Source organism: Enhydra lutris, unplaced genomic scaffold, assembly GCF_002288905.1.
Source record: "Enhydra lutris kenyoni isolate GAN:26980312 unplaced genomic scaffold, ASM228890v2 scaffoldscaffold36, whole genome shotgun sequence".
Classification (NCBI taxonomy): domain Eukaryota; kingdom Metazoa; phylum Chordata; class Mammalia; order Carnivora; family Mustelidae; genus Enhydra; species Enhydra lutris.
This window is the reverse complement of record NW_019154120.1, coordinates 18,864,110-18,891,675: the sequence shown is the minus strand read 5'-3', so window position 1 is coordinate 18,891,675 and position 27,566 is coordinate 18,864,110. Positions and strand designations below refer to the sequence as shown.

The window sequence follows — 27,566 nt, the reverse complement described above, 5'->3', positions numbered from 1 at the left end:
GCATATTGATTTTTAAAGTCTTTTGAGTAGGTATTGCTAAATTATCCTTTAAAAGCTGAAGGATAGGGTTTTACCACCTATTTACCCTCATAATTTTCCATCATCTTTACTCTTTAAAGTCTTGCTAATATTCGGGCTTTTAAGTAGCTGTATGCAGAGTATCTATGAGTGAAAAATACCAATTTTCATTTTGAAAGCACAAGTGTATTAATATATCAACATTGTATTGGCCGTTCATTCTGGTTGGCTTACATTGTATTCTTTATAATTTCATGTTTTCCAAATTTTTACCACTGTCTTATTTTTTCAAGATAAATAATTAATTTTTCCTGCTATGAATCATGTTTATATATTCAGGTATCATAATACACCCTGTCTCTCCTGTAGGAAGCTGAGAAATTCAGTAATATACCGAGAGACTGTCAGTGTGTGGTCCCTTTGAGAGTAATGAGAAAGACCGCCCTCTATTCAGGAGATGCTTACATGGTGCCAAACACTAGAGATTTAGATATTCTTCTATCTTGGAAAGGCTTTTTTTTAGCTCTGAAGTCATATCCTTGGGAGTAGAGAAGATTATATTGGGAATGAGGTTTAGGTTTTTGTTTTTGTTTTTTTAAGATTTTATTTATTTATTTAACAGAGAGACAGACACTGTGAGAGAGACGGAACACAAGCAGGGGGAGTGGGAGAGGGAGGAGCAGGCTTCCCGCTGAGCAGGGAGCCGAAAGCGGGGCTCAATCCCAGGACCTCAATCATGACCTGAGCCGAAGGCAGATGCTTAATGCCTGAGCCAACCCAGGCACCCCTGGAGTTTAGTTTTAATAATAGAAGTCATTTGGTGCTAAACTTTGTGAATGAAGTGGTTGATTAATTTGACTTTTTATTTTGAGCTGAAGAGATAGTATGACATAGAGAGTATGACATAAAGACTAATTTTTCTTGAGTAACTTAACCATAAAGCAATTTTTAAATGAAAAAATTTATCTTAAAGTGGCAGAAATTGTTAGAAAATAATAATGAGTTTTTGAGATGACTCCTCAGTTAGCGGCAGTGTATTTTTGAATAGTCATTCATTCAGCAAATATCTGAGTGTCTGCCGTATTCCAGGTACCTTCATTTGGAAGTTGACAAGATATAGTTCCTATTTTTTTGTTTGAAAGATTTTATTTATTTATTTTACAGAGAGAGTTCACAAGTAGGCGGAGAGGCAGAGAGAGAGAGAGAGAGAGAGAGAGAGGAGGAAGCAGGCTCCCCACTGAGCAGAGAGCCCAATGCCGGCTCGATCCCAGGTTCCTGGGATCATGACCTGAGCCGAAGGCAGAGGCTTTAACCCACTGAGCCACCCAGTCGCCCCTAGTTCCTATTTGTTAGAATTTCACCTAATGAGGGAGCCAGGCTGGAAAACATGCAGTTATAAAGCAGCAGAGTAGAATTGAAGCACTTTCTCAGGACTGCCTTAAGCACAGGGAGGTCCTAGAATGGCCACTTAGTAGGCCAGCTGTGGGTGGTTTGGGGAGACTTTCAAAAAGGGTGATGTTAGCTTTATGGGTGTGTGTAAAATCCTATGGTATGTGAACAAACTCTGTTTGTTGAGGAACCTTCTGTGTGTTTGGTGGAGGAGTCTGTAGCCCTTAAGTTCTTTTTTTTAAATTTTTTAAAAGATTTTTATCTACTTATTTATTTGACAGAGAGAGAGAGAGATCACAAGTAGGCAGAGAGGCAGGCAGAGGGGTGGTGGGGGGGAAGCAGGCTCCCCGCTGAGCAGAGAGCCCCATGCGGGACTTGATCCCAGGACCCCAGGACTATGACCTGAGCCGAAGGCAGAGGCTTAACCCACTAAGCCACCCAGGCGCCCCATTTTTTTTTTCTTAAGTTGTTTTTATTAGTACCTGCTGAAACTGTCGATGGCAAACACTGGCAGGAAGGTGACATATTTGTACATTACTTTGAAAAAAATGACCAAGAGATCAGAGTAATGGTTTTGTATGTGCTGCAAGCTAGGTGTATGTGAGAGCATTTTGGGACTTTTTATTTTATCCTACTTAGGGAGGGTATTGGAAGGAACAATAAAATATGAAACTGTCCTGCAAAGTAAACTGTTCATGATGTTCTTCCAAGGAGAGGTTGGACAAGCGAGTAAAGTGGAACAAAAATGGAATGCTACAAGATTAGAAAGGAAGAATGTATACTAAAAAGAACAAAAAATGCCAGTTAATGTACATTAATTTTTTTTTGTTAGTCATAATCCGTGTTTTTTTCTCAGACATTGGTGAAGACTTTCCGAAGTAGCTGGAGAAAACTTTCTGCTGTTGGCATGTGGAGCCTACAACAATGAACCCCCAGTTGTTCATATCAGGGAGAGCAGGACCTTTAGAGTCAAACAGACCTGAATCTGTGTCTTCATTTTGGGGTGACTTTTAGAAGTCCTTGTGAAGCTTGGGCAAGCTCTAGCACTTTACTTCTGTCAAGTGTTAGTTTTAAGTTTGGAGCTCATGCCCAGCTTATAATAGGAACTCATTTAATCATTATTATCTAAAGATTTTATGTATTTATTTGAGAGGGAGAGAAAGCGTGTGCACACGAGCAGGGGGTAGGGGCCGAAGGAGAGGGAGAAGCACACTCCTTGCTGAGCAGGGAGCCTGACTTGGGACTCGATCCCAGAACCCTGGGATCATGATATGAGCCAAAAATGGATGCTTACAGACTGAGCTCCCTAAGCGCCCCATTTTATTATTTGTTTGCAGTTACCTGCATTCTCATTTAGGTGATAAAGGTCTAAGTCTGGGGAATGTATTCATTCTTTCCAGCTTTGGAATGACTTTATGATAGATAAACTTTGTTCCTGTGTCAGGAACTGCTTTTCATTTCCTCGTTTCCCAACTATGGCCAGGTGGTTTTAGAATCTGCCCAAATTGGAGATGAGTTCCCTTTCTCTTTCCGTCTGTGCATCTTTTTATTGCAGGAGACAGTTTTCAGGATATCGGCAACTAATTCCCTAGAAATTGTCCTTCTTGAGTAATGTTCTTTGCTTGCTCACTGCCTGTACATTGGTGTTTTTACTTGTCTGAGTGGCCCCAACTGTGTCATTTCTAATGGAAAATTTGGGGCAGATTATAGAAGGGTATGACTATTACCTGTGCAAAGCCTTTGGCAGCATGACCTCAGATGATCAAGGGGGACGTTTGACTCTACTTACTGCTTTTCTTGGGCATAAATGATTGGCTAGGCACAACTTTCTTCCTTAATTGTGGACTCTGAAGGTTAGGTTTCTCTAATGTTCTTTGATAACAGACTTAAAGCAAGCCAGCATCCTTGTTAAACAAAGATGTGTATTTAGCATATATATTCTAATAGTTTACTGCTAGGAGATACACATACTCTTTCAGTATCTCTGCTTGGAGAAGTGGGATCAGTATCTGTTAACCCACTTATTTTCATGAGAAGGCAAAAAAGATATTTCATAGTTATATCAGATGTATAAATTCGATGTTTATTTCTAGTAAGGATACAGGTGTAATTGGGGTAAATAGGTTGAGGCCAAGCAGGCAGATTAAAAGTCACTAGGTCAGATAGATAAGTGCCTTTCACCTTTCTAAATGAGACAGCAGAAAATGGAAAGGGCAGGACCAGCAGCCACTTGGAGTCGTAAGTCACTGCCCTCTAAGAAAGGAGGCCCTTTGTGACAGAAGACCTTAACCCTTGAACGTGTGTAGCCCAAGGTTTGGGTGTGGGTTTGGGCAATAAGTGGGGACAGCTTCCTGGGGTGCAGAGAGGGAAAAGGGCACTTGTGAGTTCCTTAAAAAGAACTTCGATTATATTCAATCTGCAGATTTGACCGTCTCAGTCTCTAAGGCCCATAAATATGTAAGTGGAATTCAAGAAAGCATTTTAATATTTTAAAGGCACAAAGTGAAAAATTATAAAGTAAACTCAGTGGAAAAGCAGTGTGAGGAAATACTCAAGAACAATGGAAGGTGGTCACTGGGTTGTTGGACTGAATTATTTTATTGCCATATTGTTAAGAGTGTTAACTTTATTAATGTAGCTTTAAGGTAATATTTGTGTGAAAGTGATGGTTATGCAGGTGGAACTATTCAGATTAAATTAAAGCAGAGATATTAATGTGAGGAGAAAATATTGAAAAGGAAAATGAATGTCTCGAAGAATTATAAATATCTTCATATTTCTTGGCAGATACCTGAATATTGGCAACTTCTTCAGAAACTAAATATAATTACATCTTAAAAAGGTAGACTTTATGGTGTATAATGACATAATAATGGTAAAAATAATATTAGCTACTGTTATCTTTTGTATGGATGATATGTTAGTCACTGTGCTAATTTCTTTGTGCACATTTCATTTAATTCAAACAGTAATTCCGTGAGGTGTGGTTATTGCTGTTAACCACGTTATACAGAGAAATGAGGATCAGAGAGGTTAAATAACTTCCCTCCGTCACACAGTCAGCAGGTGGCAGAGCTGGAATTTGGTCCTAAGTAGTCCGACTTGATGTCCTGTGCTTATCCACCGTGCGTACTGCCTCCTAGTAGATGTCATTATGTATTTTAAAATAACTGTATTTCTCCAAATTTTGACTGTTGTTTTCGTTATTGATTTATGTAAGTATATGACTTTGATGCATACTTAAACTTTTCAATTGCTAATTTATTGAATATTTATCTTTCACTTTGTAGAACAAAACACAGCCATTCTTTTGAATTCCCGTATTCTACTTTTCCTTTAGAGAACTGTGCATTGCTCAGTTCTCTTGTACTTTCCCTTTAGTTTTCATCTTTGATAATTCAGCTCTGGAATTTTTTAGTTTTAATCTCCTTTTACCTCCTTTTCTTTATTATACATTATTTGCTTTTAAAAAGCATGTTTTTAATTGCAGTTTTGTAAGTTTAACACATAAGACACTGTGAAAATGTGAAATGTGAAAATGTTTGACAGAAGAGATTGCTAAGAAGGTAAAACGTTACCTGTTATCCTTGTACATACAAGAGAACCACAATTAACATTTGATATCTTTTCCTATGGCCTTTAAAATCCACTTACTGTATATTTATGATTATATTGTAGATAGAGTTATTTGAGCACATTATCTTCATTTTATATCATAACAGATACTTTTCTAAGTCATACTTATTCATGAAAGTAATATTTAATGATTGTAAAACATACCATGTTTATGTGAGCACACCATATTTACTTAGCAATTCTCCTACTTTGGTTATGCGAATTGTTCCCAATTTGATAATCTGTATTATACAATACAATACTTACTATCTTTTTAAAATTTTTTATTAACATATAATGAATGTATTATTAGCTCCAGGGGTACAGGTCTGTGAATTGCCAGGTTTACACACTTCACAGCACTCACCATAGCACATACTCTCCCCAGTGTCCATAAATTACTTATCTTTTTAAGTTAAAAAAACTTACAATTATTCCCTTAGATAGATTCCATGAATTTTTTAAGATTAGAACCTCAGAATTTTTGTGTAATAGGCATTAACATTTTTAAGGTGATTGAGGTATAGTAGCAAATTGTTTTCTACCCTCAGTTCCTGTCTCATTGCCCTTTGCTAGCACAAGAAGTACGTATTTACTTCCATGCCTTAGTTGCCTCATCTGTAAAGTGGAAATAATAATTCTGCCTACCTCAGAGGGTTGTTGTGGGACTCTAATGAATTATAACATTTGGTATGTAGCCAAGTATTTAGAATAATACCCAGCACAAAGTAAGAACCTGATAAATGTTGCTTGTTTGCTATTACAATTTCTAAAATCTTTGGCTAAATTGATAGATGGAAAGAGTGTCTTATTGTTTGAATTTGCATTTCTTTGGTTACCAGAGATACTGAAATTTTTCTTTGAAGATTTAGTGATTTTTTTTTTTTGAGACATCTTTTGTCCTTTGCTTATTTGTTTTTCTTGGGAATTTTAGTACTTCTGTGAGTGCCTAACTTAACTGAAATGTTAAGCATATATGCTTTCTGTTGAAATTTTCTCGTTCTTAGGTTATCTGTCCTTTTTCTATGTAGCTTCTTTCATATTTTTGAAGGTTGGAATCTTTCTGCATCCAGAAACATAATAAAATTTAGTTAAAAAACAGTGGCTGGATTAAGAACAAATAACATACTTATCAGAAATTTGTTTGTGGGGTGAGGAAAGAAGAATGATGGACCTTTTTTTTTAGAGAGAGGCAGAGAGAGAGAGAGCAAGATGGGGGAGGGGCAGTAGAAGAGAGAGAATCTTAAGCAGGCTCCACACACGGCGTGGAGCCCGATACAGGGCTTGTTCTCACGATCCTGAGATCTTGACCTAAGCCAAATTGAGAGTCAGGCGTTTAACCCACTGAGCCACCTAGGCGCCTGTCTTACATTAAATTCTTCATATTTTATTTGCTGTTTAATTGATAAGGAAGCAGTTGAAGAAAGATGGAATTCTAATTACTCCACTATTTATTACCTTTTATATATAGTGACTGAGTGAAGATATTAAAATTTGTTTCTAAAAGTCTTCATATAGAATGTAACCAATTAGAAGGTAAGTATTTTGGTTAGACTCCATGGTCTTCTTTTCTAAAACAGCCATTAAAGAAACAACCTTCTACTTTTCTTTTTCCTTTAAAAAAAAAAAATAAAAAAAGGAAGGATAAGCTATGGATGTCTGAAAAAAAATTTTCTTAAGTTGTTTCATGAAAATGTGGAAATGAAATTAATATTCCTAGGCTCTTTTTTTTTTTCAGGTAGAATATTTAAAAGTGATGAATGATGCATCTTTTTTTTTTTTTTTAAAGATTTTATTTTTTATTTATTTGACAGAGAGAGATCACAAGTAGGCAGAGAGGCAGGCAGAGAGAGAGGGAAGCAGGCTCCTCGCAGAGCAGAGAGCCCGATGCGGGGCTCGATCCCAGGACCCTGAGACCATGACCGGAGCTGAAGGCAGAGGCTTCAACCCACCGAGCCACCCAGGCGCCCCATGAATGATGCATCTTAACTGCACATTTATGTTCCATATAAAGAGTTCTGGGAAGTACGAGAAAGAATGATTAAGAGAATAGCAAGATTGATTTACGACTGAAAGAAGCCAGTCATTTATAGCTTGTCTAATGATGGGCATATTTAAAAGGAAAGACAGTAGTTAGTGATCATATATTTAGGGAATACACAAAGAGAAAAATTGTTTGGGGTCAGTTAAGAGATTGACCCTGAAATGATATGAAGAAAAAGAAGAATTTAATTTGGAAAACAAATTAGCAAAAGTAGGGAAAATGTATGTATGTGATTTATATCGGGAACTGTTGGAAAGCAGAATCATCTCCCCAGAGAGCTAGTGGAAGGGGTAAACTAGCTGTCTCTAGTTTCTGTAATTCATGGCAGGTGTTTAGGAACAGGTTATATAAGAGGTTTCTGGGAATGGTTTAAAATGAAGTCTTGTAAAATGCATAAGGTCAGGCTGGATGACCTAGGTGGTATATTCTGACTCTATCAGATTCTATGATAGTTTGTGGCATTCTGCTGCTCAGCACTAATGTACTGTGAGGATTACTTACTGGCACACTCAGTGAGACTCTGGTTGGGGATCAGAATTATCAGGAAAGAAAAATTGGTCCTGGAATATGTATGTTTTGGTCCCTCATCTCCCTTCTTTTCCTTGGCCAGTTATCTTAATTTTTTTCATCAAATGAAAATACAGTTTTTGTTAAATATTCTATTGTTTATTGTTGTTATCCTCTGCTTTTAAATTAATTTTTGATGTCATTGTTACATTTTGTTTCTAGGGCAGAATTAGTCATATTTGGAGCATGAGTTTGAATAATTTTCACTTATAAAATACTGGCTAAGTTGATAGGATGCTCAGTCCATGCTGTACAAATTCTGGGTTCCATAACAACACAAAATATTAGATGGTATTCATGAGTTTCACTCTTTATTTTTATTTATTTATTTTTTAAAAGATTTTATTTATTTATTTGACAGATCACAAGTAGGCAGAGAGGCAGGCAGAGAGAGAGGAAGGGAAGCAGGCTCCCTGCTGAGCAGAGAGCCCAATGTGGGACTTGAAACCAGGACCCTGGGATCATGACCCAAGCTGATGGCAGAGGCTTTAACCCACTGAGCCACCCAGGCGCCCCTCATGAGTTTCACTCCTTAAGTCAGTTGGTGGTAGTGGTTGGGGAAGTGCAATCTGTGAGACAGTTAATTGGGGTAAAGGAATAAAATATTAAAGCTCTTGCTCATGTCCTTTTTTTAACCTTAAGAAATTGCACCTGTGAACATGTAGTAGACGGTAGGATACTGGAGTCCCACTTGTTCCTTATGTTCTGTGGCCATGTGTCACCGGGGGGGAAGAGCAGACCTGCCAGCCAGAGGAGGCACAGCGTGGCTCTCACCGGGTGTGCTCCTTGCCTGCTTCCTCACCCGCCACCACAAAATGGGCAGAGAAAACGAGGATGGAACCGATTTCCAATGAAACTTAAATCTCTTTACAGCAGCTACATTATGGTTTCAGGCAGTGATCATTTGGTCCATCTGACAGGAGGGCAGCCAAAAAATGTATAATTGTATGAAATATGTATTTACATCCAACAGTCATTAGCAATGAAATCTTTCTAAAGCTGTATATTGTGCTTTGAGTTGTTACCTAGCGCTAACATAATTAACATTAGTAAGACATTTTAAGAAGGTGCTTCCTTTCATCTTAAATTTGTTTATTTAAGCTTTGAGTCATTCTTTTATTCTTATTTTTTATTTTTTAAATTTTATTTATTTTTTGAGAGAGAGTGAGTGAGCCCACAAGTAGAGGGCAGCTTGGGGGGAGGGCAGAGAGACAGGCAGACTTCCCCATGGAGCAAGGAGCCCTGTGCGGATGTGGGGTTCTCAGTCCCAGGACCCTGAGATCATGACCTGAGCTGAAGTCAAATGCTTAACCGACTGAGCCACCCAGGCACCCGAGTCATTCTTTTTATATATGTATGTATGTATACACACACACACACACACACACACACACACATTAAAGATTCTGTTTATTTATTTGAGAGAGCATGAGTAGTGGGGAGGGGCAGTGGGAGAGGGAGAAGCAAGGGAGCCCGAAGTGTGGCTCAATCCCAGGAGTCCGAGATCATGACCTGAGCCAAAGCAGACGCTTAACTGACTAATCCATGCAGGCCTCCCTCTGAGTTGTTCTCTTAAAATATATTTTTTGTGCATGTTTTACAAGTACATGGTATATTGGCACAGGAGTGCCTATATAATTTGTAAATATATATACAATGGGAATACATCACAAAGTCTTTTTAACGAATAGGTGTGGGATCAAAGTCAGTAGCATAAATGCACAAGGTTCACATTTTTTGTTGTATTATTTTAATCACACAATTTAAATGTCTTCTGCATTATCCCGTTACAGTGTCCTTGATGTTAAGTCACACTTAGGTGACTTTTTCCAGGTTGAAAATGGAGCAAAGTAAAGTAGAATGGAATTAATCAAATTATGGAATCAGTCATTGTAGGTGAAATAGATGTTCAATAACCAAGATCCCTGGAATTTAATAATTTAATAATAAAGGAATTGTGGTAATTCAATTCATTTGTGGGGAAGCTGGGTCTAAATCAGAGATAGGAGTTATTAAATATTCTTTAAGAAGTGCTTCTTTAATAATTTCGAGGACAGATAAGAAGAAACCAAGTTAATTGCATTTTAGCAAATCTTTTAAGTGCTTTCATTTAACAGATAGCTGAGAATTATTTATCATTACTCTGTTCATTGTTTGAATTAAAATTAATACCAAAGTGGTGCTTGAGAATGGTCTTTTTTCCTTTTACATTTAAATAGGCGAGACGTTTGCTTTGTTTATACCATTAATTTGTTTTCACACAGCCTGTGAAGGTAACCATCAACTCACAATTAATTAGTAGAATCAAAATTAATGAGGTTTTACTGTATTGGGCTATTTCCACTCTAGGCCAGTTTTCTTCACACGAGTTGGACTAGCATTTTTTTGAAAGAAGAAAAATTAGATTTATTTTAATCCATATTTAAAAAGCAGAGAACCATCTTTTCTTGTGAGTTAAGTACCTCTAATAACTATGCTTTCTTGGGCTTAGCAATATTGATTGTTTTGTTTTGTTTTCAGTCTTGATTATTTTGGCTATTTCCAGACTGTTGCTTATTACAAAAGCTAGCGTTAACTCTTCAGATGCTTATTTTCATTTACAGGGATGATAGATCATTTTTAGTTTCGACCAAATATTTTGTGTGTGGGGAGGATGGGATACATCATTTGCCTATTTTCATCCTTATTGCACTATGTGAAAGAGGAATAGAACTGTTCTTCAAAGTATGTTTATGTAAGTATATGTGTTAGAGTACATCATGTGGAAATGAAAAGCTAGAAGTTTTTGAATTACAGTTATTTTTTCCCTTCAGAAAACTACATAGTCTACTTTTTAAAAGGAGATCCTTTGCTATTATTTGGTATTTGCTTTGTCCTTTGTTTTTTACCAACAAAAGTGATAACATGAATGTAGGGTTTTTAAGTCTTTTCTTGAGGATGGATTACATTTTCTTGAATTTTTGAAGTTACCCACCTGGATCTAAATGGGAGGGTGAAAGTTGAAACTTCCCCTGGGGAGTTGGTACCTGAAGGTCAAGTTTGTCATAGAAATGGGGATGAACGCCTGCAATCGTCTCTCTGCTAGGTTATGAACCTCTGTAGGAAACGTTTGGCAGAGAGAACGTGTCTGTCAGTTGCGGTCAGTACTTCTGTGTCCCCTCAGACATTATGATCTGCCCATAGCTTGTAGCTTGAAGAGCACCAAATATTGTGAAGGATACTGGTGGAAATTCACCTGTTGTTGAGTAAACTTCACCCTAACTCCTGCCCCTTTGAAATGGAGTGCCAAGAGTGCATGTGGACACTAAGGAGATGACTGTGGACTTGAGGGCCAGCGATCAGCTAGTGAGGGATGTGGCATCATTAAGCATCAGCTCGTTTTGAAGTTGAGGAGCTTGTGAGTCAAAGTAGCAGAGTCACGAGTAGTGGCAGGTGTGGTGCACGGTGTGGCAGATTGGCGCTTGATTAAAGAACTTGGACAGATGGGAAGAAATGTTGTCTAGGAGCCATTCTTTTTAGTAAGTTATACATAGAGGAAAAGATCCCTATAAATGTTTATTTCCTGTGACGAGAGAAATAGATAAAATAACCCACTTTTTCGCAGATCAATGTTGCTGAATGGTAGTAGTAGTAGTTAACCATTAATGTAGAAGCATCCCTTTTTGTGAGTTGAATGATGAATATGTTTGATAAATACAAAGTCATTACTAATGGTAATCTGTAGAAATGCAAAGCGTTCATTGTATTAAACTGTTATCTTTGGTTGGCAATGCATGTCTGGTGGAACTCATAAATATTTTATATGGTCTGAAATAAAGGCATCACAGATACATTTTTACCGTTTTATTCTAACATTCCCATATTTAAATGATTTTTTTGTAGTTTGCCACTTTATTTTGATTAATGCTTAATTCTTTTTTTTTTAAAGATTTTTATTTATTTATTTATTTATTTGACAGACAGGGATCACAAGTAGGCAGAGAGGCAGGCAGAGAGAGAGAGGAAGGGAAGCAGGTTCCCTGCCAAGCAGAGAGCCCGACGCGGGGCTCGATCCCAGGACCCTGGGATCATGACCCAAGCCGAAGGCAGCGGCTTTAACCCACTGAGCCACCCATGCGCCCCTGATTAATGCTTAATTCTAAAGGTAATTTTTTTGTGCCATAGTCAACTACCCCTCAGTTCTTATATCTTTTTAAAGGAAGAAATCATGTTTTATGTTACAGTTGAGTGCTTATCAGGGAACATGAAATAAGTAAGCTTAAATGTTTAGGAAAATTCTATATGATGTTTTAATAGAGGTTTTTTTTTTTTTTTCAAGATTTTATTTATTTATTTGACAGAGATCACAAGTAGGCAGAGAGACAGGCAGAGAGAGTGGGGAGCAGGCTCCCTGCTGAGCAGAGAGCCCGAGGGGGGGGCTCAATCCTAGGACCCTAACTGAGGTCATGACCTGAGCCGAAGGCAGAGGCTTAACCCACTGAGCCACCCAGGTGCCCCTGATAAGGTTTATAACATGATCTTTCTGACCTTGTTTTTTAATTTTTAAAATTAGTAAACATCTGGGGGCGCCTGGGTGGCTCAGTGGGTTAAAGCCTCTGCGTTCGGCTTGGGTCGTGATCCCACGGTCCTGGGATTGAGCCCCACATGGGGCTCTCTGCTCCGTGGGGAGCCTGCTTCCCTTCCTCTCTCTCTGCCTGCCTCTCTGCCTGCTTGTGATCTCTCTCTGTCAAACAAATAAAATCTTAAAAAAAAAAAATTAGTAAACATCTGCAATGCTGATTATAATGTTTAAATCATTGTATAACAAAAAGTGTAAATAAAGCTAACAGAGGATAAAAGGTTAACATATCTGAATTTAAGAACAAAGTAGTTAAATCTTACTGTCTTTATTAATGGTCTACTTCATTCAAAGGTTGATTTTAAGTTGTTTACAAAAATAAACATGATGGAGTAAGATAAAATAAAATGAAATGATGAAGAGAAACAGAGAAGAAAGTAGAGGAGGCTGAGTCCACATTGCAGAAGTGCGTGTCCCTCTCCCCCGCCAACTGTGCTGGGTAGAAAATTCAGGCCTAGGTGTCTTGTGGCCAGAACATGAAAGGAACCAGTTACAGCAGCTTTCCCCAAAGTATGTTCCTCCAAAACTCGGTCTTCTAAGATCACCCTGGTCAAATAAACTTCAAGATGAGCAATACTGTATTCCCCTCGTAGAGAGAATTCTGTTCTCATCAGCATGTTAAAGGTTCTTAGGAGTTCCATAGTTAAAGTCAACACCGGTAATTTTTGTTTTCTGTGCACTTCTGTCCATCCCTACCTCTTTTCATTTGATCCTGTCAGCATTTCCCATTCAGTGAGTTGTACTAATCAGTGTGGGATTGTTCTTTAGCTAAAATTGTTTGCTTAGGTGAAGATTTGAGAAGTTTCTCCTTTCGAGCCCACTGAAGAGTTACTGTGTATGTAGTGCATTGGGCCTCGTCCTCAATACTACTCACAATATATCCAGTGATGTGTGGCTGTTTTCATATGGTTTCACCTCAGTATGAACTGAAAGACTAATCCAATAAATCACCGAAAGGTTAAGTTGTAAATAGCTTATACATTCTTAAAACTTTAAATACCTTAATTTTTAATTGTCTAGTTTGTGGTTTCCATTTTCTGCTGCTAGTGAAAATCTTTACCGTTCTTTGATTATTTATATTCCATCTTGTTTTAAAAGGAATTGAAGGGCACACACTAGAGCAGAGAATACACAGCAGAATGTTTAAGTGGCTGTTGTGTTAGTGGAGGTGCCGCACCTGCTGGTGTTACTGACAGAAGTCGGGAGACACACCTACACGTAATACCAAATCCCCGTGGCTCTTGGGAGGCATGATTGTGGCTGAGGGACCGGGAGGGCATTGTTTTTGAGCAAAGGAGCAGGGAAGAACATGGGTCCAAAATGACAGAGTCACAGAGAGAAAGAAGCACTGCAGAAAGCCCGCTGTAGCAGCCAACAAAGGAAAGTTCATACTGTGGAAAGAGAACGCATAATAACAGATCAATTTCTTTGCAGCTTTGCCTGTGCCTGTACGGCGATCGTGTCAGTAAGGTCGTCTTCACATTTGAACAGATTTTCTAAAGCACCCTTTCCATCTTTAATCTAGGACTCGTTTAGCATCTCTCCAAGTATTGTCACGATGGAACTGGGTGTTTTATGTGTAATGGGAAGGAACCCACTTCTCAACAGAGTTTAATACTGTGGTTGGTTTTCAGTAGTGTTAGATGTACAATTAATTTTGATTTACGTTATTGAGGATCAGATCCATTTTATTCTGAATTTAATCTAAATATAATTAAGGTTTATTCTTCTTTTTAGGCAAGAGTACAGCACTGCATCTGTTCTGTAGCCAGTGACCACTCAGTGGGACTCCTAAGTCTGCGGGAGAAGAAATGCATTATGCTGGCATCTCGTCATCTCTTCCCCATTCACGTCATCAAGTGGAGGCCTTCTGATGATTACCTAGTTGTGGGGTGTTCAGATGGCTCTGTATATGTCTGGCAGATGGATACTGGTAAGAGCAAGAGTTAAGAGAGAGACTAGAAGATTAAATGGGTATATTTGAATTCCTGGGTATTAAAAAACCTTTTATATAAAGAGGAAAAGTGACCTAAAATGTAAAAAGTTGCTACTTTTACTTCTGATCGCTGCTTTTTCTATGTGTTCTCATCGTCAACAAAGACCTGTTTAAACGTCCTCTCATTGTTTGTACTATGCCAGATACTTCAGAGTAAATTACTGATCTCTAAAGGAATGCAGCTGAAGACAATATACAGTTTAGGACAGACAATAGACCAAAAAATAAATGATTTCTATATAATTGATGAAGTAAATTGTAAGTAAGATTAAGGATACCATTTTTGTATCAAGTTCAGAAACAGCGGAGGAAGAAAAAATTCTCTTCTATTTGGACAGTAGAAAAGCAATATGGAGTAGTTGATTATAGGAGTTAATTGAAATGAAATTTTTAAGATCTAGAGAGAACATTTAGAACTTCAAGTTTCAGATATTTTTCGTAGGGGGCATAATGTAGAACAAGTAAATGTAGCTTAGAAATACACACAATAATGTCTAATGTTTATACATAGAATCTTACGGTTTTCCCTGGGAAGTTTTTAAGTGTGTAACTAGATGTTTATTGTTTTAGGTTTTAAAAATACATTTTATCCTACCTTTACTCTTAAGTCATCTTCTATCAGTGATTAAAGCCCTAGTTGTACTATATAATACTTCTACTAATTCGCTTTTCTTTTCTTCCTCTTTCTTTGTTTTAAATAGTCCTTTCCCAAATCAGACACTATACATATTTCTGTCTGTCTTGTGGTGCAGTAGGGAGTTCTGCTGAGTCTTTCTTCCACAAGTAGTCACAGCCCTCAGGGATCTGTCATTTATAGTCCATGTTTTAACTGGTAGTATGTAGGCATCTTGCCAAGACGGAACATTCTTGAAGAGTGTCAGACTTCTTATCTTTTGCATCTAATTTTTCTTGTCTGATTATAAAGAGGGTCATGCTTTCTGTTAAAACTTAAAAGCACAAATGTATTAGAAGAGAAGAGAGACGAACTGAAATCTCAGTGTTCAGTGATAAATATTAACATTCTGGCATATTTCTTCCTGGTCTTGTTTCTGTGCATTTTTATAAACAAAACTGCTGCCATTAGTGCATATGTAACTTTGTTTCTTTTGTATTCCTTTTTGTGATACCCTCTCTTCCAAGCAGCACTTTTCTGCTTGCTGGTTTTGTGCTCAGTTTGTGTTGGGCTCTGGAATCTGACTGCTTGGTTTGGATTTAAGATCAGCCATTTGCTAACAGTGTGATCTGCGGCAACTTACTGGACTTTTGTCTCTCAACTTACTCCTCCGTAAAATGGAGATTGTAACAGTGCTGACGTTATAGTACTGCTGGGAGAATAAAATGAGATAATATTTACCTGGTGTATAGTAGACATTTGTAAATATGTGTATGTGTATGTGAAATCGAAATTTGTGTGTGCATGCATGCACACGTGTTTATATTTGCTACTAATGTTATTTAACAAATATACTGCTTTTCTTGTTATTTTGTTGAACTTGGGAATGTGATCTTACCTACATTTTGAAATATTTACTTTGAGGGTTACTATTAAAGAAAGTAAGTTCTTACAGCAGTGATGTTCAGAAAGCACTATTTTAAAATAATATAAAGGTTAACAGTTGATAGAGTGCAAATGTAAGAGTGTGGTAAACTAGTCTAGGACTTTAAAAAATTAAAATAGGGGCGCCTGGGTGGCTCAGTGGGTTAAAGCCTCTGCCTTCAGCTCAGGTCATGGTCCCGGGGTCCTGGGATTGAGCCCCGCATTGTGCTCTCTGCTCAGCAGGGAGCCTGCTTCCCCCTCTGTCTCTGCCTGCCTTTCTGCCTACTTGTGATCTCTCTGTCATAGTCAAATAAATAAATAAAATCTTTAAAATGAATAAATAAATAGTTAAAATAACGTTATAAAGGAAAAGAATGTCATTTTTCTGAATTTTTCAGATAAATAATTGATACCTGAATACTTCAGGTACTTAATACACTTTTGTAAAGAATATGAATATGTGGGGCGCCTGGGTGGCTCAGTCATTCAGCGGCTGCCTTCGGCTCAGGTCACGGTTCCAGGGTCCTGGGATCGAGCCCCACATCGTGCTCCCTGCTCAGTGGGGAGTCTGCTTCTCCCTCTCCCCCTGCTTGTGTTTCCTCTCTCGTTACGTCTCTCTCTGTTAAATAAATAACAAAATCTTAAAAAAAAAAAAAGAATATGAATATGAAATTCTGTGCAAATGAGATGTTACTGAAAGACAGTTACTTTTCCAGTAAGAAGATGACGAATAGCTCCCAAGTATAGGTGTGTAGGTGTCCTGGAGGGATTACTCTTATAACCAGGTTAGTGCAATTAAGCCTATTTTAGATTAAACACAATATATGTATAATATTGAAATTTCACAATTATCTTACCTTCAAGAAGATTTAGGTAAACAGTCAGTGTGCCATTTTTAAATCAAAAGATAAAGAAGCAGAATTTATTTTGGAATTAACCATAATAGGAGATATACATTCCTTTTTCTTCCTTGCTGCTCAGGCTTTAGCTAGTGATATAAAGGCCCCAGGGGAGAGAGTAAAGCACATCCTGAAGGTATTGACATTATTTATTTATTAAATTTATTTATTTATTAAATAAATAAAAAATGAAGCGAAATAAATCAGATTCAGCCAAGGTTTGATGTATGAAATGTATTTAAACTCTGAGGAGACACTTTATCCCTCTTCTTAGCATTTTGGGGATGTATTTTTACAAATGAAGATATATTACACTTAAAGTACTCATGCATAGTGTGTAATTTTCTGTTTATTGTTTTGAATTCTACTGATGTTTCTAGCTTAAAAACACTTAAAAATACCTATACTTTTATGCAGCATTTTTTTTAGTTTTTCCCTTCAAATGGGTAGTTTTTATTTCCAGTATTTATTTCCTAATGAAATGAAGTTGAAGCTGGTAAAATAAAATTTCATTAGAAAGAAGTCCAGAATCTTTTGTTCTTTACTTGTTTCATCTTTACTATATGTAATAACAATTAATAGTGATGCAGAGGCCAGGAAAATTGTTATTCCTTCACATCTTAGATACTTAGAAAATTAATCAAATAACTAGCAACAAGATTTGGCCAGCTAGAGCTCTTAGGACTAATTTAGGATATATTTTTTTCACACTGAGGCCATCTTTATTTGTTTTCCTGTTTTCTTTTTCTACCTTCTAATCCAACCTGTACTCTGCTGGAAAATTAATCTTAGGAAATGAAACAACAGCAACAACACTTGGTTCATGTATGGTCTTTTAAAATTTTTTTTAAACGCAGATTTCTGGGCTGTATCCCAGACATTAAGAGTTAGCATCTCTAAGGATAAGACTTAAAAGTCTGTGGCATCTGCATTTTTATTTATTTATTTGAGAGAGAGAGAGAGAGAAAGCTTGAGCAGGGGGGAGAGGCGGAGGGAGGAGAAGCTCCTTACTGAGCAGGAGCCTGATCCGGATGCCGGGCTAGATCCCAGGACCCTGGGATCACGACCTGAGCCAAAGACAGGCTCAACTGACTGAGCCATCCACATGCCCTCATGTATGGTCTTAATGAAAACAAAATAATTATTTCCTATGGCCTTTAAGACAAGGCCCTTCACATTATGGTACCTTCCTACCTTTGTCTTTTTCTCTGTTTCTTTTACACAGACTGGTTGCTCTACGTAAAGAATAATTCTACTCAAGAATAGTTGGGCCATTCTCTACCACTTCTTATCTTTTATATCATCCATATTGTTGCTCATGGTTTTCACTCATTTGGAACATTCTTTTTTTCTTTTTTCTTTCCTTTTTTTTTTTTTTAAATTTTAATTTTAAGTAATTGTACCCAGTATGGGGCTTGAACTCACAACCCAGAGATTAAGAGTTGCAGACTCCCCTGATTGAGCCAGCCAGGTGCCCCAGAACATTCTTTCTTTCTTTCTTTCTTTCTTTTTTTTTTTTTTTTAAAGATTTTATTTATTTATTTGTCATAGAGAGAGCACAAGCAGGCAGAGTGGCAGGCAGAGGCAGGGAGAGAAGCAGGCTCCCTGCTGGACAAGGAGCCCGATGCAGGACTCGATCCCAGGACCCTGGGATCATAACCTGAGCCGAAGGCAGTGGCTTAATCGACTGAGCCACCCAGGTGTCCCGAACATTATTTCTTTCTATTTTTTATTTGTTTAAATAGTCCCTTTTAAGGAAATTTGAATAACAAAAAGAAAATATTGCATATTTACCCATCTAGTTACCATTCTATTGCTCTTTGTTGCTTTGTATCGATCCAAATTTCTTTTTTTTTTTCTTTTCCTTTTTTTTTTTTTATTAACATGTAATGTATTATTTGTTTCAGGGGTGACAGGTCTGTGATTCATTAGTCTTACACAGTTCACAGCGCTCACCATAGCACATACCCTCCCCAATGTCCATCACCCAGCCGCCATATCCCTCCCACCCACCTCTGCTCCAGCAACCCTCTGTTTGTTTCCTGTTATATCTGGAATGATTTTCCTTTTGTTTAATATTTAATATTTCTTGTAGTGCAGTTCTATGCATTATGAATTCTTTCAGCTTCCGTGTGTTTGAAAACTCTTTGTTTCATCTTCACCTTTTTTTTTTCTGGTTGGAGAATTTTAGGTTGATAGTTGTTTTTTTGTTTTTCCTTTTAATACTCCACTGTCTTATTGTTTCCATTATTTCCAGGGAGAAATCTGTTGTCACCCTTAGCTTTGTCCCTTTATATATGTTGGGTCTGTTTTTTTCCAACAGCTTTAACATTTTTCTTTTTATTATTGGTTTTGAGAAGTTGGATTGTAGTTTTCTTCATATTTGTGCTGAGGGCTTGTCGTACTTCTTGGATATGTTGGTAGGTGATTTTCAACCAGTTTGGAAACTTTTTTGGCCATTATTTATTCAAATATGTTTTTGATCTTTCCCTGTCTTTCTTTTCTTTAGAGACTCTAGCTATGTGTTTACTCAACTATTTGAAATTGCCCACAGATCACAGGTGGTGTTTTCATTTTAAAAAGTACTTTTTTTTTCCTGTGTTTTATTTTATATAGTTTCTGTTCTAGGTTGTCAAGTTTATTAGTCTCTTTTCTACAATGTCTAATCTGTCATTATTCCCATCTAGTGTATTTTTCATCTTAGCCATTGGAGTTTTAATCTCTGTAAGTGTGATTTTGGTCATTTGGTATCTTCCATGTCTCTCTATTCAAACTTCTTGAACATCTGGAATACAAGTATAATAACTTCCAGTGTTGTTGTTTGCTATTTAAAAAATCTCTGTCAGTTCTGGGTTGGTTTTATTGATTTGATTTTTGTCCTCACTATCATTTTTTCTTGCGTTTTTCCAGAATAGCCTGAAGGTGGTTACAGGTTAGAAGCAGGGAGATTAGCTTTTATGCTATTGCCTCTAGGCAATAAAAGATGATGGATTGTTATACCAGAGTGGAGCTGGAGAGGAGTGTTTGAATTCTGGGTATATTTTGAAGGGAGATTGAATAGGATTTGCTGATAGTTAGATAAGGGACATAAAAAATGAGAAGGGTCAAAGATGTCTCCAGGGTTTTCATCCTGAGCAACTCAAAGGATGGAATTTATTTCTAGACATTGAGAAGACAATGAGAAAAGCAGATTTTGGAAAGAATAAGAGTTAAATTTTTTTTAATATTGAGTTGAATATTAGACATTCAAGTAGAGATGTTAATTAGTAACATCTAACGTTCAAGTTGGGGATATCAGAGTGGGTGATCTAAATTTGGGGATTCTTAGCATGTAGAAGATACTCAAAGTCATGATGCTGGATGTATCACCAAGAGGATGCAGGTAGATAATGATTGGGGCACTCTACGGTTTAGATATATTTCTGTGATGTGGAAGAAACCAGCAAAGGAGACCAAAATGGACTTTCCAGGAAGAAGAAAGCGACGAGTGTGGCTGCCTAGAAGCCAAGTGAAAAACATGTGTTTCAGGAGGTAGAGAAGAGGAACAAGTACAGCTGATAGTAAATCATAGTGAAATGAGAACTGAGAACTGAATATCGGATCTAACAACAAGGAGAGTAGGTTCTGTGCGTGTTTGGGGTGAAATGTGATTTGAGTAAGTTCAAAGGAAAATGGGAAGAGGAGAATTTGTAGGTAGCAAATACAGATAGCTATATAGAGAATGATATAAAAAATGGGATACCACCTGGAGAGAGATACTGGGGCAAGTGTGTTGTTTTTATTGGTCTGTATAATTTTTTTTTTAAAATTATATGTGCATGTTTATATGTTGATGGGAATGATCGTATGCTGGTGGGAAGGATCTAGTAGGTAGGGAAATAGATGAAGAGAAAGGGGACAGTTGCTGAAATGATGTCCATGGGCAGATAAGAGATGGATGGACTTTAAGCTACAAGTGGGTTAGGTAGGCGTCTGGATAGTTCATGTGTAGTTATGAGTAATGTGAGTGGAGATACACTGGTGGGAGTTGGTAGAACTTCTTTTCTAATTGCCTTTTTTTTTTTTAAGATTTTATTTATTTATTTGAGAGAGAGAGAGTGAGAGAGAGCATAAGAGGGGAGGGAGAAGCAGACTCCCTGCAGAGCTGGGAGCCCGATGTGGGACTCGATCCCAGGACTCTAGGATCACAACCTGAGCCGAAGGCAGGGGCTTAACCAACTGAGCTACCCAGGCGCCCTCTAATTGCTTTTTTCTAAATGAATTAGGAAACAAAACTTTTAACCCAGGTGAGGGCAGGAAGTGGAGTTTTGGTGATTAGAGGAGAGAGAAGTTATGAAATAGTGAACTGGGAAAGTAGGAAAATGAAAGATCTGTGGAAATGTGGTCACTATTAAGGACCCCTGAGATCAGTGGTCATGATTTTCAAGTGGATCTTTCAGCATGTTCTTCATTCATATCCATCCTCATTGTACAGGTGTGGAGTAGCTGGAGAGTTGGATTCAACCAAGGTTAGAGTTTGCTTGGCTGGTACAAAGAAGTAAGATGAGAACAGAGCTATGCTTATGAGGACAGACAGTGGAATTTTAGTTTATGGGACTTAAGGAACGAGGGACAGGGCAGGGTGAATGAATTGTTGGGAGTCAATGCTGAGTAAGGAGCTATTGGGTCAGAGAATTGAAGTAAAGGGAGCTGCTATTGGACAGTGTCATTTTTGAAATTGGGATCACGTTAGGATTTACTTATTGATAATGAGAAGATTATAATGTGACCATTGGCTGGAGTCAAGTGTAGGGTAAAACTTATTGGAGTAGAGGAACTCAAAGAACCAGGAGATCAGAATATATGGAAGAATCATATGTGTTGGTGATTTTCAAACATTTTTGAACTCTTAAATCCTCTCAGAGTATACATATTCTTCTTTTTATACGTACACAAGAAGTTGCAGGCAACAGCTCCTTCTTATGCTTTGCCTTCCAAAATACATTGGTCAAGACTCAACAAATTGGTTAGTAAAACACTGATTTGTGTTAATATTAAAATCACCAAGAATTAATTCCAGGACTACTATTAGAAAGAAAAGTAGCTAAGCCGTTTAAGGAAGGGGTGGGGCAAACTTGAATGACATGTATATAAATACTCAGCATTGGGAATAAAATATTTTTGGGTGTTTGGGTACTAGCTCAAAGACACAATAGAAATCATGTATTTTGTTGACGTTTAAGTTTCTGGTGTTCTCTGTGGTTATTTTTCAAAATTGGTTCATCCTCTTTTAGAATGACTGGAGGAATGGCTGGTAAATCAAAATGAACTTCATCATCATTTCACTGTCCTTACGTAATCTTCAGAACATTATGTGCAAATCCATAGAATGAGACCCTTCTCTGCCTGGTGTGGTACTCTACAAAACAGAGTGTACAGAAAAGCTGTCTGTGTTATAGGAGGGAGTTGTGCCTTAGCTTAGACATGAAACAGATAGATAGAGATGAATGGAAAGAATGGCCAAATGAAGAAGCTTTGAAGCGGTCGTAAGTTGGAGTAGCCGTTATTTTCATAAACACCCAGAGAAACAGTTGATTGGCTATTATCAGTAAAAGTCAAGGCATTTGCAGACAGAATGAGAAGTTACAATTTTTTCCTTGCTTTGTGGAGACCTCCTAGAGAAAGAGAAGCTCCAGGAATTATTAAAGGGGGAAGAATGAGAAGTGGGGTGCCTGGGTGGGTCACTCAGTTAAGTGTCTGCTTTTGGCTCAGGTCACGATCCCATGTCCAGGAATTGAGTCCTGCATCAGGCTTCTTGCGTAGCAGGGAGCCTCGTTCTCCCTGTCCCTCTGCTGCTCCCTCTGCTTGTCCTCTCTCTCTCTTAAATCTTAAAATCTTAAAAAAAAAAAAAAAAAAAAAGAATGAAAAGAACAGCAAAATTTAGCTCTCTTGTTTGTGATTGATAACTTAGAGGAAGGTGAAGTCATAGGAACTGGTGTTTGTAGTAGAGTCATAGTGTGGAGTATCCAGAAATCCATCTTCTAAGTAGACAGTGAAAAAGCTTGGGGGAAGTTGTTGAGGTCTCAGCTCTGAACTGGGCTTTCTCTAGGAGTTGCGGTCGGGGTGTTACAGGAGCAGAAACAATGAAGGTAATGCTGTGTAGAGGATCATCAGGGGAGGGAAGCTCCAGAAAATGTTCCTGGGAGGCAGAGAGAAAAAGACTATACAGAAAATGTCTGCATTTTCTTTCTGAAAGGATGGCTTGGAGTGGTCATGGTGTCGCGTGTACCAACTATAAACGCGTATGTCTTCCAGGCGCCTTGGATCGCTGCGTGATGGGGATCACAGCAGTGGAGATACTGAATGCCTGCGATGAAGCAGTGCCTGCTGCAGTGGACTCTCTCAGTCACCCGGCAGTCAACCTAAAACAGGCCATGACACGGCGCAGCCTGGCTGCTCTTAAAAACATGGCCCATCAAAAGCTACAGACCCTTGCAACTAACCTCTTGGCTTCCGAGGCCTCTGACAAAGTAAGTTTTGTATGTGGTTCATGTGTGTAGTCCCCAACCCAGTCCATTTCACAGCACAGTTTCGGCATGCCTTAAAGGAATAACTTTTGGGAGATGACAGTGATGAAAAATAAGCTGCTGGTTTTGTGTAGGTCTACACGACATCGTTTTTTGCATATTTCAAGTATTTGGCTTCTTTTTTTTAAAGTAAGTTATTCTTACCACTTAAAATATTTTAAAATGATTCCTACAGAATCAAGTGACTTGAATTTCTGAAATAAGAGCAAACATTTTTCACATAATCTGTCTTTTTGGTTTTCTCACAGTCTTCCTATTGAAAGATTGAACACTAGCTAATATCTCTAGGAAGAAAAAATAATAATTCAGGTACAATTAAGATGTTTGTAATTGTAGCTGCTCATTTGTTTTAAAAGTCAAAGATTCTGATTTTAGTAAGGTAAGGGCATTTAAGGATTTAGGAAGCTGTTTGAGAATAGGCATGGCAGAGTTGCACAAGCACTGTATGACCCAAGCTGAGCCCCGCTTTCCCCACTGATACTCACATAATGACTTCCGTCACTTCTTCAGTTAACACAAGATTATCCTATGAAAAGAAGAACAAATAATCCCAATTCATTAATCCCAATTTATTGTTTTTAGTTTTATAGAGGCTGGCCACTATTTGGTTTGTGATACTTATGTTCTGTGGTATTGTTAGATATCACTCGTCTCTGGTAATGGCTAAGTGAAACTTACAGTTCCAGAATTTCATCTAAGTCACACCGTAAAATTCCCAGTTGCATCTAAGTATTCATTAGAATTATTAATGGATAACACAAATATTGTTACTTTCATTTTCTTATTCCGGATTCCTTTTTTTTTTTTTTTAATAGTTAGACATGTGGCTAAATAACAAACAGGTTGAAAGGCTCATCTACAAACTTGAAAATTTGCCCATGAATTAGTGCGGAGTGCTGATGACATAAAATGCTGTAGGTGGTTCCAATGACCCATGTCCTCTAGTAATTGGCAGTAACATTTGATCATTCTGTCTTTCCCCAAGATAGTAAATGCTTTATTGGCTTTGTTGTACTGTATGTTTCATAGATCAGGATAATGAAATCCTTCTTCATTTTCTTTCATGCTTTCTGTCCTGTGTTCTGAAGTTTGAATAGAAATCACAGCTTAAATGCATTTGCTGTGCTTGTAATTTCTTTCAAGAGATCACATAGATGTCTCTAGCAATTCAGTGTCCATAGCATATTGTCTGTTTTTCTGTATAATTTTAAGTCTGTGCCAATTTATAAAATAGTATATGCAAGGGCAAGTAAGTATGTATGTTATATAATTTTCAAATATATATTTTTCTTGTTGGTATCTCCTAAAAATAAAAATTTGGAAAATTAATTATACAACTGGAAAATTAAAGAAAAATAAGTGGTACAGTAACATTTATGAATGGCTTTTGTAAGTGGTCATGGTCCATTATGTGATTTTTACAATCTTGTTTGTCCCTGTTTTAATAGCACATTTTATAGTGCAATTAGTGATAAAAGCACCAGATATCAGAGACACTACACTTATGTATTGTAAAATATATTGCTTGTGAACCTCCTCAGTCTTGTAGCAGTGGTAATTGTTGCCTGGTCTACAAGGAAAACAATTATAGGAGGGGGGAAAGGCTTAGGAAGCTGAGGCTGCAGGAGGGGTAATCGCTTTATGAAAAATGTATGTTGGCTGGACCATTAGGGATTTCTCTAACTATTTTCTCATGTTGAGTTTGAGTCTCCTTCTGAGGGGAATATTTAAAGAGCTGTCCTTTGGACGGCTTTTTAACCTCAGGAGAAATAAAACCCACCCAAAGTTTAAAAAACAAAACAAAACATAACTAAGAGCCTCTCAGTGGTGTAGGACCGACTCTAGGATATAGGAACTAAGTTTTTTCATGGGTCTCTCAATGGAAAGTGAAATCATTATGGGAATACTGTATAGAAAGAAGCCCACCTTTTCCTTGTTAGACTGGTATTAGCAGTTGGGCGATTTGGAAAGAACACGTACTGTATATTGCTAATTTAGTTAATTATGGCAGACATGTAGAGCCTTGCAAAAAAAAAATAAGGAGTTTTTTAAAAAAGATTTTATTTATTTGATAGAGAGAAAGCACAAGCAGGGGGAGGGACAGAAGGAGAAGCAGGTTCTCCACTGAGCAGGGAGCTGAATGCTGGGCTCCATCCCAGGACCCTGGGATCATGACCTGAGCTGAAGGCAGGCGTTAGCTGACTGAGCCACCCAGGTGCCCCAAAGATAGGGAATTTACTCTCCTCCGATTCTTCTCTTTCACTAGAAGATCAAGAGGATGTTAATGGAATTATTCCTTACGACTGCATTGAATCTTTGCAAGATGTGTGTATTTAAACCCTTGTGTGTTTCCCTTATGACATGTATCTTAATTTCTTTTGTGTTGTAATAACTTATATGCTTCTCTGATTCTCCCCACTGAAATTCAGCCTTCTTGCAGGCAGGGATTGTGACTTATTTATTGCTGTTTCCCTCATGACATCTAATAGCAGCTGTGCAGTAAAGATGCATTGAATAGGATGGTGTGTGACAGAAAGCTCTGATGGCCTCTGCTTCAGCCTCTTTGCCCGGGTCTTCTCCCTTCCCTCCTAGTAGATTGTCTTGGCTTGATGATCAGATCTATTCCTGTTCACAAGGCCTTAGATGTAAACATTTATTAATCACCTTTGCCCTCCATTCAGTTTCACATTCTCCCTTTTGGTTTTGGTGAGCGAGGCTGTCCAGGCATAACTCATTCTCCTTCTTTGCTGTCTCTGTATTGTCAGCAGTCCAACACATCCTGCAGAATCTGTCAGCGAGGCCCTCCCCTCTACCTCTTTTCCTTATGGCTCTAGAGCAGGGTTGCTCAACCTCAGCACTACTGACATTTTGGGCTGGATAACTCTTTGTTGGGATGGGCTGTCCTGTGTATTGTAGGATGTTGAGAATCATTTTTCCTTTACTCACTGTATGTCAGTACATACATACAGTTGCCCAGGCATGACCATCAAAAATGTTTTGAGTTATAGCCAAGTGCCCCATGTGGGGCAAAATTGTCTGTGGTTTAAAAACACTGCTGGAGAAAAAGGTTGAGAAATGGTAGAGGTCCTATATCCTGTATCTTATGTTTCCTTTCCTGTCCCTACCCTTGCTTCTTTAATCCCTCTCCTCTGAGGATAGTGAAGCTATCCCTCCAAACCTTATCTTCTCTGCCCCATGGCAGAATTAGTTCATGTATTCTCTTTGTGTTCAACACCTTCCTGATCAGACCTTTCCTTAAATCACTTCATTTTATATGGGATATTTTTTCTTTCTCTATATCTGTCTTCCCTATTAGATTTTGAGCTTCTTGAGGACAGGAGCCAAGTTTCTCATATTTTTATTTTCAGTGCTTTATGTAGTACCTGAAGCATAGAAAATACCCTGGAAACATAGTATGAAGTTAGTTTGGAGGTGTAAATTGGAATCTTATTGTGTTATCTATTTAAATGCAAAGCCAAGGACTTGCCTCGGTGGGTAGCAATATGGTATTGAATGGTCTTAAAAAGAGATCTTTGTTTAAGAAATTTTGCCATATATGACATTTGTAGCTGCACACTTACAAATATTGCCATGGCAAATGAATTATGAGGCTGTTAGGTTGATATAGTGAGAGGTGGTAGGGACTGGGATAGGATTAGGTAGAAGAAATATTGAAGAGGGAATGACTTGGAAGCTCTTGTGTGGGTTGAATAAATAAAAATGGTAAGCAAGAGAAGAGTTGAGACATACAAGCTGATTTCAGAGACCCAAGTCTGGTTGAAGGGAGAATGGCAGAGAGGTTAGCAGATGATACAGACAATTCATGGAATAGGCTTTGAGATTGGTTGTAATAGGAGACTCCCCCTCTTGTTTGTAGTCTTGAGAGTTGGGGTGTGTTCAAGGGGAGAAACATCCTCTAGGAAAGAAGTGACATGACATGAGAGAGAGAGTAGGGGTGGGATATTTTTTTTCCCCAAAATAAATGCTGGAGTATAGAGTATGGATTAAACTGTAGTCCTATTTTGGGATGCCTGCTATCATTATAGTATTTCAAATATGCTGTCTTCCTTAATTCTCTAGTGTGAAAGCAGTCACAGACAATAGATAAATGAATGACTATGACTGACCTGCAGTAAAACTTTATTTACACAAATAGGCAATGGGCTGGATTGGCCTCTGCGTCCTAGTTCGCTGCACCCTGCGTCAGGGAATGGTATTATTAATAACAAGGTTGTGGGTAGAGTTCCAACATGGAATAGCCTTTGCTTCATTTTTGAAAAGCAATTCATAGAAGTGGTTAAGAACCTGGGTTCTGGT

The 27,566-nt window shown here is 37.9% G+C and overlaps 1 protein-coding gene across 2 annotated transcripts in view; it reads left to right on the top strand.

Annotated features, from left to right (window-relative positions):
• The window catches only part of LOC111154249 (WD repeat domain 7), a 364,619-nt gene that overhangs the window by 58,107 nt on the left and 278,946 nt on the right, over positions 1–27,566 (top strand). For both annotated transcript variants that reach the window (XM_022513750.1, XM_022513748.1), the window contains exons 13-14: positions 13,989–14,184; positions 22,978–23,192. In XM_022513750.1, the coding sequence (XP_022369458.1) occupies positions 13,989–14,184; positions 22,978–23,192 (411 nt within the window). The remainder of the gene's footprint in view (positions 1–13,988; positions 14,185–22,977; positions 23,193–27,566) is intronic.